The sequence below is a fragment of the Malurus melanocephalus genome, unplaced genomic scaffold, assembly GCF_030028575.1.
Source record: "Malurus melanocephalus ecotype Western Australia unplaced genomic scaffold, MMel_1.1 scaffold_5, whole genome shotgun sequence".
Taxonomy (NCBI): Eukaryota; Metazoa; Chordata; class Aves; order Passeriformes; family Maluridae; genus Malurus; species Malurus melanocephalus.
The window spans coordinates 4005241-4018919 of record NW_026623237.1 but is presented as its reverse complement, the minus strand read 5'-3'; the positions used below and the strand labels follow the sequence as shown (position 1 = coordinate 4018919).

Sequence of the window (13679 nt, the reverse complement as noted above, 5' to 3'; positions counted from 1 at the left end):
TTCCGAGGGGAAAACATGTCCAGGGAAGAACAGCAAGGGCCTCACAGCCGTCCGTCCTGACAGCTTGGGAGGCTTTTCCTTTCTTACTGCGAGGCAGCCAATCCAAATGCCAACCACCTTGCCTCACCTTAGCCAGTGACCTCGGTGAGTTCGCAGCCTTGGATGGTTTGGCTGTGGGCAGATACCACGAGGTTTTTGGGCTGTTTGTTTGGGCAGCTTTTTTTCTGCCATGTATTCTTGCAGCGTAGAAAGGGCACTGAAGTACTGCGCTCCAACTGAAAATGCTTTTCATTGCTTGGGGATTCGAAGCAGCCTCCCCAAACCAGATCTTTGCTTAAAAAATAAAAAGCCTTTTAAGTTGCTTGTTTCTCTCTGTGTATTTTATACCTGTCCCAGGGCTCTGCTCTAACATTAAAGAGAAATGAAAAGCCATCTAATACTGCAAGCAGGTTGCATCATGGAGGAAAGATCTGAGCTGGGCTGGTGGTTATGGTTATGGGGGATAGTGGCAGAATAACTGTGCACTTAATGAGCTGGAGCCCATCCGTGACCTGAGGCTGAAAGAGAAAGACGAAGGAGAAGCTGCTGGTGCAGTAAGAAAGTTTAATCTTTTCTGTTCCCCTCAAGGCAACCTGAGGCTGCTGTCTCCTCTGTAGCTTCTCATACTTAGTCTCAGGCCTGAATTGGGCCAGCTTTATGTATTCCTGGCTTTCCCCTCCTCCAAGCAATCTACCTGCCAGAGAGACCCCTGAAATTTGCACTGGGCCAGGCCCCAGACCCGTTTGCTAAATTAGCCCACTGTGTTGTCACTTCAGATTAATTCCTGCCAGRGAGACTGTCTTTAATGAGACTGGCCCTGTGCAATGCCTGAGTAATTGTATGGTCTCTCTTTGTTTGTACTTTCATCTCCTCCATGTTGGATAAACATTCCCTGCTGTCTACAAAACTCATCTGGGCTTGGGAGCCGGCTGCCGCTTGCCTCATCAGCCAGGCAGAGCAGCATTAATGAGAGCTGTGGCAGTGGGGAGCCYGCACACCATGTGGGGAGGTGACAGCAGAGCTGTTTGGACAGACACAGGACAGGGGCGTTAGCAGGAATTTAATKACTGTGATTAGAGTGGAAGGTTTACTCCGCTCATGGCCATCCTAGCACAGTGGGAGAGGTTTTATGCCGAGTCCCATGGACTATGGATCTGTGTCACTGCATTTCTGCCTCTGAGTTGTTCTTTTTCTCTCCTCTGAACCCACTTCAGCAGTGTCTGTCTCTGGTTGCATTAGCTCTGGGAGCCAGCCACCCTTCCAAGGGCAGAGGGGTCTCTCCCTCTCTTTCCATGCTGAGCAGGGGTGGAATTACGTGGAAGGAAGGATGAACGAGCGCAGTGCACCCGCTCATGCTTTCCTGTAAATGTTTGCTGGAGGATGCCTTTGGGTCCCAGACCGAAAAGGCTGTGTCTGCAGAAAGGTGATGTACTTGCAGCCATCCAGCCCTGTGCCCTGCGAAGTGAACAAAATTCCTTCTCTTCTGCACATGCAGCCGTGGCTTCAGGCAAAAATTCTTGGGAAATGGAGCTGCTGGTGCCTTGTGGGATTGCCTGGGGGCTGCACCTCAGAGCTGGGGGACACCAAAGGCTTGGTAAGGAGGCAGCTCTGCACGAGTCAGAGTTCAAAGTGGCCAAACTCACTTTGCAAAGGGGCTGACATTTTGCTGGYTCTGCAGCACGATGCTGCCATTGCCAAGGCAACCGCTGCACGCCAGGTTGGGTCCATAGCCCTCAGCCCAAAGCTCTGTGGGGCACTGTGACCCCACTGGCCCCATCCTGTGTGTGTCCACAGTAGTATTGCAGTGAGGTTTTCAGTTAGGGGATGCTGCAAGAGCTGAGGAGGTGATAYCTGGTTTAGGACTTAACTAAAAAGTGGCCAGGGCTATCCTAATTTTCTAGAAATTTCCTAATTTACTAGAAAATGAAAAGCTTAAAGCATGGAGTTGCAGCTTGTGAGCTAGGGAGGGATCCATCCTCCTCTGGAGGCACATAAAATGTGCTCTGTGGTGCACTGGCCTGACATTACCTGGCAAAAGAGGGTAGGTTTGTGGTGCCACATCCACCAAAAAATCCTTCAGCTGACAGGGTGCTTAATTGGACCGCCCAGTTTGATGTTCAGGGCAGGACACAGGGCACATGGAACAGGGATGTGTGAGTCCCTTTGCCTAGAGCATCACAGTCCCAGCCAGCTACAGCCAGGAAGGGACTGTGGCTTTTCCTGAAGCAGCACATGATGGCCTCGGCTGCATGCGAGATGCTRTGTGGACCGAAACACTCATGGGGTGTGACAAACCACACCCTTTACGGTTYATCACTTCACTTGATGGTACAGGCTGGGTTGGTTCTGTCTCACCCATGTTAGAACCAGGGGCTCCAGTGACAGGCTCATGGTGTTTGCCCAGCACTGAATTTTAAAGCAGACCTTCTGTTGCCTTATAAGTCAYATCTGTCAGAGAGCATCTTTAGTCCTGTCTTCTTTTTTTTCCTACCTTGTCTGCCAGTCTGATGTTTGATCACAGGCTGCTGTCATATGGGATGTCAAATCAAGACAATTCCATCTACCTGTAGAGCCATTTTCTGTAGTGGAAAAAGGTCTTTTTTCAGCTCTAGCTATTCTACCTCCCTACAGATCCTCTTTTTTTTCATTTCAACTTTTTTTCAGGCAGTGAGAATAGGCAGATTGTATCTGTGCTCTTAAGTCAATTGCCTTCAGCTGTGCTAGCTGGGCAGGACTCAGCCCCGAGGAAGGGGTGGAAAAGGATGCAGAAATAAGGCAGTGTCAGTGGGAGGTGTGCTTGGTGGGTGGTTTGAACATCATGATGGTTTCCATCATGAGGCAAAGCCAGGGAAAGCAGGAGAGGGGAGAGGAGGCACTGCCTTTCTCGGCTGCCAGGRGAGGAGTGGTTTGGGACAGTCAGACACATGCCGGTGGAAGGAAAGCTGTCTGATCAAGGACACAGGGTGGATAAGCWGTGCTTGAAGCTGAGTAAGATTGCTGTGCAGAACTTGGAGGTGAACAGTGACTTTGCCACAGGCATTTGGGAGTGAAGACAGCAGGATCTTGCCTCAGCTGTGCTCTCTGCTGCCTGGAAGTGGGACACACCATCAGTCACTGCAACTGATGGCACATTGAGCCATCTCTCTTCATCCYGAGCAATCTGTCATAGGAGATGCTGCTAGAATAAGATCTTCTCCATCTGTGTTGTAAGGGAAGATCCCAGGAAGCTGAATGTTTGGTGGGGTTGGAAACAAGGAGCTTTTTCCATGTTTCATGTTTGTGCTCTCTATTGGCTAAATGAACAACAGCAGAGCCTGTGCCCAGCACAAAGGAAGGGAGTTCTCCCCTGGGCATTACTCACTGCAGGTGGAGGTGTCTGCCTGGCCGTGGCTGTTGCTGGCCCTGTCGTCCAGAGGATCAGAGTGTTTTGTACAAGGGAAGCTTGGCAGAGGCCTGACCAGCACTGATGGGTCAGATGAGTTCAGTGGAAGAGCCTGGTAGCCATGGGATAAGRTTTCCCCCTTAGGTCATCTAACATTTTCCAATGCCACTATTGGGACTTACTCCGTTTTCCCATGAGAGCTTAGCAAATGATGCTTAACTAATGAATTAGTTTGATTAATTCTGTCTCTTTGCATTCACAAATTGCTCTTCARTATGATATATGGTTTTTCTGAGCTGGTTTTCCCTAGTCCACAGATCATTTGTAATCACTTAGTTGGGAAAATAGAGACTGATGCTTCAGTCTTAAGGCATCATTTCTCTTCTGTGATTATCCAGAGTAAGCAAAGTGTAGTTGGTTGACCTTGGCTGGATGCCAGTTGCCCACCAAACTGCTCTATCATTCCCCTCCTCAGCTGGATGAGGGAGAGAAAGTAAGATTGAAAAAAAAAYATGTGGGTCCAGGTRAAGGCAGTTTAATAACCAAAAGCTAAGGCCACATGCAGAAGCAAAGGAAAACAGACAATTGATTCTCCACTTCYCATCAGCAGGCAATGTCCAGCCACTCTCTAGGAAGCAGGTTGTTCTGKACATGGAGCAGTTGCTCTGGAAAACAAATACTGTAGTAACAAATACCCCCCTCCCCATGCTTTCATAGCCCTTCAGTCAATTTGAATCAGCAGTCCTGGATATGATGTCCCCTCCCAAGATCTTGCTGACCCCCAGCCTGGTGGTGAGGGGAGGACATTGGAGAGACAGCACTGATGCTGTGGGAACTCAGCAGTGGCCAAAACACCGGAGAGTTGTCAGGTTCTTTCCAGCTMCCCACACAAAGCACAGCACTGGGAGGGCTCCTGTGGGGAAAATTACCTCTGTCTCACCCAGATCCAAAGTGTAAGGTAACCTGACTAAAACAGGGTAGCTGATAGTTTTACAAGGTGCCCTGYCATTCATAAGGTGCTTTGCAGAGAGATTTTGTCCTAACGTTAACTTTTTATAARTGCTGCTCCTAATGCAGTTCAAGTACTTGACTGGGCAAGAGAAAAAGCAGGATGTTGTTTTACTTTCCTAGTATAAGGGAATCATCCATGCAGATGTCCCAGTTTTAGCTGTGTTCAGAATAGTTGCAGTGGCTGAGAAGAATGATACAAATAATCTTGCTGGAAAGACTCATATGATCTTAAWACACATCTAGAAGGAGAATCGCATGTCTCTCTAGCTCCTAACACCACTGTTCAGTGCTCATTCGGGGTGAGGAAAATGTGAGAGAAGAGATAATCTGATTCCCCAAACCAATACACCCCTCATAGCAGCCTTGCAGGATAGAGATGTTGTTTTCACACCACAGTGCTTTTCATATCCAGCAGGCTCTTGGCTTGTGTTTTACAAAGCTGCGTGCAGAATGAAAAATGCTTGCCAGGTATCAAAGTCKGTCCTTTTTGTGCATCTCTTATCCACACTCCTTTGGTGGCTTGAAGGGGTATATGCTAGTATTGAGTTTTTCTGGAAGTCTGTGTTGACAGGCTGTGATGCAGCCTCCCCCCCATTTACTCTGCTCATGTGTTATTTTCAGTAGTCAGCTCCTCCGACTTTTCACCGTCTTTTCTTTGTGGACCATTGTGCCTTTCCCTGCTCCCCCTCCTATATTCCACCTCTTCTTTCATTTCTGTTTCCTTTTTTGATTTTCTGCTTAATTTTGTTTCTTTTTTCCCCTGCCTCTCACATCCTAGAACGTGCAGGAGATAAGAGATGAGAGTGTGTGTAGGGGAAGGATTTAGAAGAAAGATGTAGTCTCTCCCATAGCTGGTCACAAATGAGCAGGAGTAGGCACTGGATGGATGTTTTGGCTGTGTGTCATAAAGAAAGGAAGCATGGAGCAACTTGAGGGGTTTTATGGCTCTCCCTGTGGATGCTGTKCTGCCTCTGCCTCTTCTTTATGGACAGTCTAGAGGCTCTGGAATGGTGCTTTCCTGTGTACTTTCATTACAGGTATCAGACTGGACAGTTCAGGGTCACACCRAAAGGCTATTTCTGCTCCAGGAAGCATCTGCCCTGTGATTTATTTGTCATTTTCAAGGGTGAAAGTGCCCTAACAGAGGGCTCTGCCAGGAGAACCCAGGAAAAGAAGCCTGGGAGATGGCAACTCTGTTGGTGGGGCACATCTTGCTTGCAAGTTACACCCATATTGTAGGCACAGTGGCTCAGAGCTCTGCCTCACTGCAGCTGGGCAGAGCCAAATTGCTTTTTGTTCTTGGAGCCAGAGGTGCTGAGAGCACGGTGCATAGACACCTGTGTGTGTTGGGCTGCAAGCAGGCGTGTCCAGTGCGAGGAAATGGRTGGAAGAGGAGACCGTGCTTAGCTGATGTAGGGATGGGTATGAAGTTGGATCCAGTAAGGCACTGAGCAGGGCTGAYTTTCAGATGTGAGGCTCAGAAGAGTCTGGAGCCATTACTCTTTGCAAGAGGGGGATGTGGAGGAGCATAAGGGATGCTGCCTCTTATCCAGCCCGTCCAGTAGGTACAGAGGTGATTTCAGGCTCTGCAGTGCATAGTTAAGTACAGGTAGGAACTTGCAGTAACAGTGGAGAGCTTCTGAGAGTCTGAAACAGAAGGACTGCATGTGCCTTGAGGGTTGGAAACAAGGCTGTGARGCAGTAGAGGAAAGCCTCAGTTAAGGCTTGTGCTTGGCTGCCTCTCTGACAGAGTGAAGGCTCAGTCTGCTCTTCCCTAGACCAGGGAACATACACTTAATAAAATACATATTGCTTTCTGATCAGACCCTAATGAAAGACATTATTGAAGAGTGTGGAACAAGCACTTACAGTAATTCATGACAGCACCAATTTGGCTTCTCTAGAAAGCCATAAACTGCTGCTCTTGGCACCTAATGAGGATGGGCAGCTGATTGCAAGAGGAAGAGAGAGAGACTGACTCCCAGCCTAGATGGCTCCAGCTGTCCTCAGAAGCCACTGAAAGTTGCRGTTGCTTTCTCTCTCTGGAGCTGGGAATGTTTCAGGCCAGAAACTGTGTCTCCTGATAAAGGACAGTTCAGGACAAAAAGCTTCCAGGATTCCTCATTAAGACTGAATAATGGATTTGCTTTGGCCATCCATCGTTGCTTAACCTCAKCATCTGAACCTGTGTGCTTGGCTGACGAAAAACATAGGCATGAATTTCTGTTCACTGATGTTCTTGTYTGGGAAATGCCAGCTTTGTGCTTGCAATGTGGTTATTTGTTCTGGAAACCCCTTATGAGTAATAGTTATCAAGCAAGGAAAATGAAATAAATCCAACTTTAAAATTTCCTTAGCCATTTAATTGATGAGGTTAATGCTTGGACATAATTTCCATCCAAGATGGYGATGAAGTACTGACCAACAGAAATATTTTAATTCAATGTGACAGGCAGAGGAAGTTTGATGAGAGATTATAGAGGAACATCACAATGACTATCTTCATACCCAACCGAATTTCTCCACTACCCAAAACTTACCCAAATGGTTTTCCCAGAGTAGGCAGGCATCTTCCCTGCAGCTGATACCAGCCAGTGAGTTCAGAGTCCTCTATTAGGATTGTGTTCTTGAAACTTCGTGCAGCTGACAGCAGGTTGGGAGACAGTGACAGTTTGATGAAGGATCAGGAAGGATTGGAAGGAAGATGTGAAAGATGGAAAACTGCTTGCCTGGTTCTGGTGGGATKAAATGCAGTGGTACAAAGTCAGGGTCATACATGCAGAAGGTGCTGCAGGCTGGGAGCTCATCATCGGGAAATGAGCACAGTGGAGGAGCAATGTGAGCAAGTGAGTTGATTTCAAGTAGCTGCTGGTAAGATGCAGATGTATGTTCCTGAGAAAGGGTAAATGTACTCCTGGAGGAAACCTGAGACACTTCTAGGCAAGGTGGAGAAGTGCCATTGCATCCCATATGCAGGGCTGGGGTGCTGAACTCCAGCAAGYGGGATCATGCAGAAAAAGATTGTGCAGTCAACCACAGAAAGTGAGAATCTGTGTTAGATGAGGAGTCACAGAGTGCTCAGCCTGCTTAGCCCAGCAGAGCAAAGGCTGAGGGCTGGTGGGATTGGTGTCTATAAAACATCGGGGGGGCAAGCAGCAGCAAGGGGAAAGAGCCACTGAAGCTAAAGGACAATGCTGGCACGAGATAACTGGGTGTCAGCTGCATGTGAACAAATTCAGTCTGGAAATGAGAATTAGGGAGGTCAGCCTCTGGAACTGATGTGCAGGGGGAGGAGCAGACCCAAAGGGAACAAACCACTTTTAAGACAGGATGAGATAGATACATACATAAGAKACATAAAATTAAGGATAAGATACATACATAAAATTAATAAGCAGTGGTGACAGGGACTGGATCCTGTCAGGCAGAAGAGTACCTCCCCTACTGTGTCCTACAATGTGGCCATGCTTTGCCCTTCTCTGAACTCTGGGGACAGAGTATTCTACCAGAATACAGAGATAAGCATCAAATTCGTGGTGTTCAAAGACAAACCATCTCCTCTGCTCCGTCCTGYGGTGCCAAGGTGACATCAGGGATCACAATCCACTGCTGTGTGTCAGAGAGTGAATAGGAAGAAGGGGAAAGGCAGGGCTGGATTTATGGCATGTTTCTCCAGCATTGTGGAACATATTGGAGCCTCATGTTCAAGAAAGTTCCCTAAAATTTCCTATCGCCACATCCCTCYTGACCCTGTTTCTGAGCACTTTTCATTCCTGTTTTCCCAAGAAATTACTTCTACCTGTGGAACTYGTCTGCTGGGCTCTCAATCTCCAGCAATGAAGAATTGGACAATTTGCTTTCAATCTCTAGCACTATAAACTCTGACACACATGAATTCTATAATCATCTTGCCTTATGTTTTTTTTTTTTTAAACTTGAAGATGTCCATGTTTGAGGTTGCCTCTCTGCAATGTATCCTGTAGTTTTGAAAGCACAGCTGGGACAGGAATTGAGGACAGGGAATGTCTGATGAGTTAGCTTGAAGTTTGGCATTGCAGAGCCCCATGGTCATCCCAGGATCTGTTATCAGCRCCAGTAACAAAGCTCAGCCCCTTCCAGTATCCTGGGAGTGTTTTTCCTGGCTGTCACCAGTTTAAGGCCACAGACACTGCCAGCCCTATCATGTTGAGGGCAGTGGTGTGATTGTTTCTGGTCTTTGTGAACAGCACTCCTGTAGGAAGGGAGCAGCTGTATCTTAGCTGGACTTCCTTGGGATGAGGTCATCACAGTCGCAGCCACCGGGGAAATCTGATACGAGACGATGTCTGCAGCAGTCTGGGACAGAGCTGTGTAATGTGGCCAWGGCTCCTTGTGAACAGGCTCAAATAGACAGATGGGAGGGACTGTCACACCCTGAGTGCTATTGCCTGTCAGAAGAGAAGTGCCCTTCTGCTCTCCCCTTCTTCTGTCCCCCAGACCTTGCCAAACAGGGMTGTCTGTGTGTGCTGAGAAACTGGGCAGCTTGGCAGGGAGCTTTGAAGACCTCCTTGGCTGCTGGTTGCTTGAAGAGTGCAGCTTATCAGCTGAACAGTCATTTGAAGATTATTTCATGCAGATTAGTGCCCCATCCTTTTCAGACCTTACTGAGATACATGTGCTTCCTGCACCACCAGGCTCTCCACAGCTCCTCGTCTGGTGGACATTGCTCTCCAGAGTGTCCTGACACTCACAGATGAGAGAAGAGGGGCAGAGTGGGAGSACTTAGGACATCCCACCTGCACATGTGCCAGAGACAATATTTGTCTGGTTTGCTCCTCTGCAGGGCTGCACAGGGAGCAGGGAAGAGCCTGTCAGAGTGGTGGAGCCTGCATGTGGGGCTGCTGTRCCACACCAGCCTGCCTTTATCTGCTGCCTCCTCTGCCTTCAGAGAGGCTGGAGAGGCCCCAGAGCTTTCCCAGCAGCCCAYATCTACAGTTGGTGAGGGTGGAGTGGGAATGCAGGCAGCCACCCCTGTCTCCTTTGTGCTGCAGGAAGGAGCAGCCAGGGGAATTTGAATGAGGCTGAGAAAAAAGGGTGAGAGAGCGAGCATGTGTGGAAAGGATTTGAATGGAAATATTGGAAGACAGAACTGGTGCTTGTGCCCTGAGCTGAGAAGTTGCTGAAGAAGGGGTACAAGTGAGAGCGTTAGGAGTGAATTGCAGTGCTGGGAGGATGGATGCCTGCAAAACAGTTCCTTTGCTCTGATCTGCATGCTGGGGAATCTACCTGACTTTAATGTTCATTTTTCTAGCTGGTGTTTGAAACAATTCCTTGGGGCTTGGTGATAAAATAGATTTTCCTTCTAATTTCTCCCTCAAACAAGCATGCAAAGCAGCTTAATGTACAGCTGGTTGTGAGCCCACATGCATGGCTACGCAAGTGACACCAGCCTCAGCACAGGTAGTGGTGTAGAGCAGAACCACAACATTAACTCCTGACAGATGTGTTTATTAAGATCCTTTGGCTTTGTTAAGTCTGCTAGCTGGTACATACCTGGCATAAACATCATTCAGTCTGAAAACACTGTCCTGTCCTTTTCCTTTAGTGGCCTATATAAAGAGAAAATGTGGGTGTGTCAGTCTGGGTGTGTCACACCTTGGGCCCTCTGCTGTGACAATGGCCCAGCTGGGAATGGAAGCATGGGCAGGGATAGTGTGGTATCCTGCCTTTGTCTCTGAGCCTCTTGGTGTGTGTTCCCAGTCTGTAGGTGGGCTGAGCTGGCTGCAGCGGGACGAGCACTCTGCAAGCATCACAAGCTGGCTCGGATGATAGACAGGGGAATGGGCAGACAATGCRTACCAGTGGGGTTGGTGATGGTGAGGAGTGAGAAAGGGCAGCCCCAGCTTGCAGGTCCCAGAGGTTTGGTGGCTGAGTGCATGTGAGTGTGCTCTCCTGTGATTGCTAATGCTGCTTATGAGTGACRGGAAAGGGACGAGTCACAGGCGCTGCATGTGAATACATGCGAACCACATGGGGCTGACTTTGCCCTTTTAAGGTGTTTTTAGTGTACCCATTTTACAAGAACATTCTCACCTCTGCAGCCTGTGTGCTGTTCACAGCCAGCTGGTAGAAACTGTGGATTTGCATGGATTTTTTCCTTTTCCATCTCCTTCCTCAGATTTTTGGGAATGGGAGGGGGTGAAGGCAGAGGAAAGGGCTGTGCTTGGTGCAATGCTCTTGTTCTGGCCCCACTGGCAGCTTCCCAAGCCTGGTGATGAATGAGCCTGTTGCATGAGATCTCCACTGAGGCTTCAGCGCCTCTAATAAGGTGGCCAGTGTTTCCCTGTCCTCTGCTTTATGAACTGCACTGCAGCAATATTAAACTGGAACACTGGGTCGACATGATCAGGAGGAGAGATGCTGAGGAGGGGGTGGAAGGAAGAAGATTCCAGGATAGCATGAGACCAGAGAACACACAGAGCAGGAGAAAGGGCAGCAGCTGGCAGCTGAAGTGGATTRAAAAATGGTTTCCTGCTGCACTGGTGGATGCAGCTCTGCACAGACCTGCTGCTGGCCATYAGGGACACAGAGGGTGTTTAAGGAGGGGCAGACCTTGGCCTTTATGTCTCTGTCTGMTGGAGCTGTGCTAGTGACTGCAAGCCGACACCTGCTCCACATCACACCACAAGCAGCTGGCTGGCTCTGTCCCCGTTTTCTCCCTTGCACCAATTTCATGCCCTTTAAGCTGTGATGGCAGCACACCTGGCTCCTTCTCCTGACAGCTGCAGCGAGCTCAGGGTACGTGTTTGGCCCACACTGCTTTTCACAGAGAAGAGCCAGCCTTTCCAAAGACATCCAGGGCCAGTTCTGTTGTGAAGCCAGGACTGTAGAGACCTGCAAATGGTAAAGATGTGCAGAGGGCAGTCTTGCTGGCTGCCGGTTTCTGTGTCTGTCCAAATTGCATATGGAATGGAGACAGAACACAGGCTGAGAGAAAAATTGGCTACAAAGTATTTGGTGGAGGAAAAAGACCCCCTTAAAACTTTAAGYGCCAAGAGGAATTCATGCTGAGCCTTGGCTGTGCCTTTCCCATCACCTAGTGACCCAGGTCTGTTCTGGGAAGCAGGCAGGTTGTGACCCATGGGAAGCATATGTACCTTTAATTATTTCTGTTTTGCAGGCTAACCAGGGTGGCAGCCAGTTGTTTATTTGGTTACACAAGCCCCTGAGGATAGACCCAACTGGGGGATCCAGAGCTGTGCAGTTCAGACTGGAGGCTGATTTGTCCTGAATTAGATGATGTGGGAGAATACATGATTTGACCTTGCTCCCAGAGGCTTTAGATACCTAAATTCCACCTAAYTCCCAGCTGAGGTGGAATTTGCACTGTCTGAATCTCACCCTCAAGCTTCTCTCTGACTCTCCTTTTGTTTCCCTTCTAAAGGTTATGTCTAGACRAGGGAAATGGCTCCTGACCTCCTCCTATTTGCTGGCTGCAAACGGCAGCCTGTGGGGAGGAGCTGCTGCCAGCCCTCCCAGTCACACTCCACTCCCCAAAAGGTCCCATGCCAGGAGCCATACCACTCCAGCCTTCTGCTTCTGGCTCCTGGCTTCTCCTCTTCTCCCAGATGATTGAGGGTTTGGTACTAATGATCCCAGGTTAAGTTCCTGCCCCTGGGAGCCAGCTCTGCCACTGCTTGGCCGGAGCAGCGGTGTAGGGGGCTGGCAGATGGGAGGGCTGAGCAGTCRGAATGCCAGTTGGGTCAGAACCCACCTTGCATGTGTGCAGGTAGGGCGTTGTTGATATGAACAGATCCTGGCAGCATCCTGGGGCCAAGTTTTAGTTCCCTGGTCCTGCCCACAAGGACTGCTCCTCAGTGGTTTTTAGGGTAGCCCCCCTGTCCTGCTTTGATAGTGGCCTTCGATTCTGCTGTGCCCTCACTCATCTTCTTGCCCGCACTCTCTATACTGATATATTTGCTGTAAACCTTCCTCCTTGCATCCAGTAATCCTGTAACTTCAGAGTTAATGGTGAGCACTGAGACTGCCTGCCAGGAGAATTGCCTTTGCAATGAAAGCTTCAGCCTAGAGAATGTATCAGAGGCAGGGGAAAGCTTAGTGAACGCTGGACTATGGAAAGYCCTGCCAAAGGTCTTTTTACCAGGACCAGCATCCCCAGTAACATTTCTTGCCACGAGGATCCAGGCACGCACAGMGACAGGCAGGAAATTGTATCTGCACAATGCAATCCTCATTCTTGTCCTTTCCCAGCCAAGCAAGCGTGACCGTGGCAGGGAGATTTCACTGACATGTAATTCATCATTTTTAGTGGTGGTGATTTTGATAACGATATTTTCCCCATTGTTTTCTTGAAACTCCCCTGCTGCCTTAGCAAACTGAACAATGTTTAGTTGGAATGGTTCAGGTAGCATAGTTCAGCCCCTTCCAATGGGTGTCTGAGGAAGAGAGAGCCKATGAGAGACTCCAGAGAGCCATCAGCTTGAGCTAGACTCCTTGGTCTGGTCTCTGAAGGCAGTGTGGGCTGGGAATCAAGGAAGGAAGGTTGCTGAGGAACCTGGTCCCAGTGAGACACCAGATGAAATGCAACATGGCCCAGGAAGCAAATGAATGAATTCTGGGAACTGAAGGGTATCTTGGCAAAATGCCATGCTGTGTTTCCACAGAACCTGTGTGCACTAATGGGTGAATTGGGTTCATTCTTCCTCCTGAAGCCATTGATTCTCATACAAAAGTTGCTCCAGCACCTGTAGTTCCAGTCCTCCCTAGAGACAGAAGGACACCAAGGCTTCCCTTGAGGAAGAGCTCAGCAGGGTTGGGAATTTCCAAACCAGGTCTACATGAAGATCTCATGGGGTGACCAGGTGTACGTCTGTATAGGAAGAGGAGCAATAGGGTGTTASATGATGGACTGGATTGCTCAGGTTTCCAGTCTCAGGATTTTCATAATACTGTGGGTTCTTTTTCTATGCAGCTGTCTCAGAGAAACACCATCCAAACCTTCATTCCCGTGAAGAAAATGGAGAAAGGGCTGCTGCTGGAGCACATCTTGCCCAACCTGAAAGTGCCTCAGAGCTATGAAGTTCGCCTGACGCCCATCACCAGYTTTGGGGCCGGGGACATGGCTGCCCGCGTCATCCGGTACATGGAACGTAGGTGTCTCCTCCTCGGTGCTGCCTGCGAGAGCAGCTCCGAGCCCCACGCCTGGGGACGTGGGCATGCACAGATGTGGTGTCCCGAGATCCCTGGT

At 49.1% G+C, this 13679-nt stretch overlaps 1 protein-coding gene across 1 annotated transcript in view; it reads left to right on the top strand.

Moving 5' to 3' along the window:
- The window catches only part of MDGA1 (MAM domain containing glycosylphosphatidylinositol anchor 1), a 137265-nt gene that overhangs the window by 97567 nt on the left and 26019 nt on the right, over positions 1–13679 (top strand). Inside the window, exon 11 of the mRNA XM_057370903.1 lies at positions 13404–13581. Within this exon, the coding sequence (XP_057226886.1) occupies positions 13404–13581 (178 nt within the window). The remainder of the gene's footprint in view (positions 1–13403; positions 13582–13679) is intronic.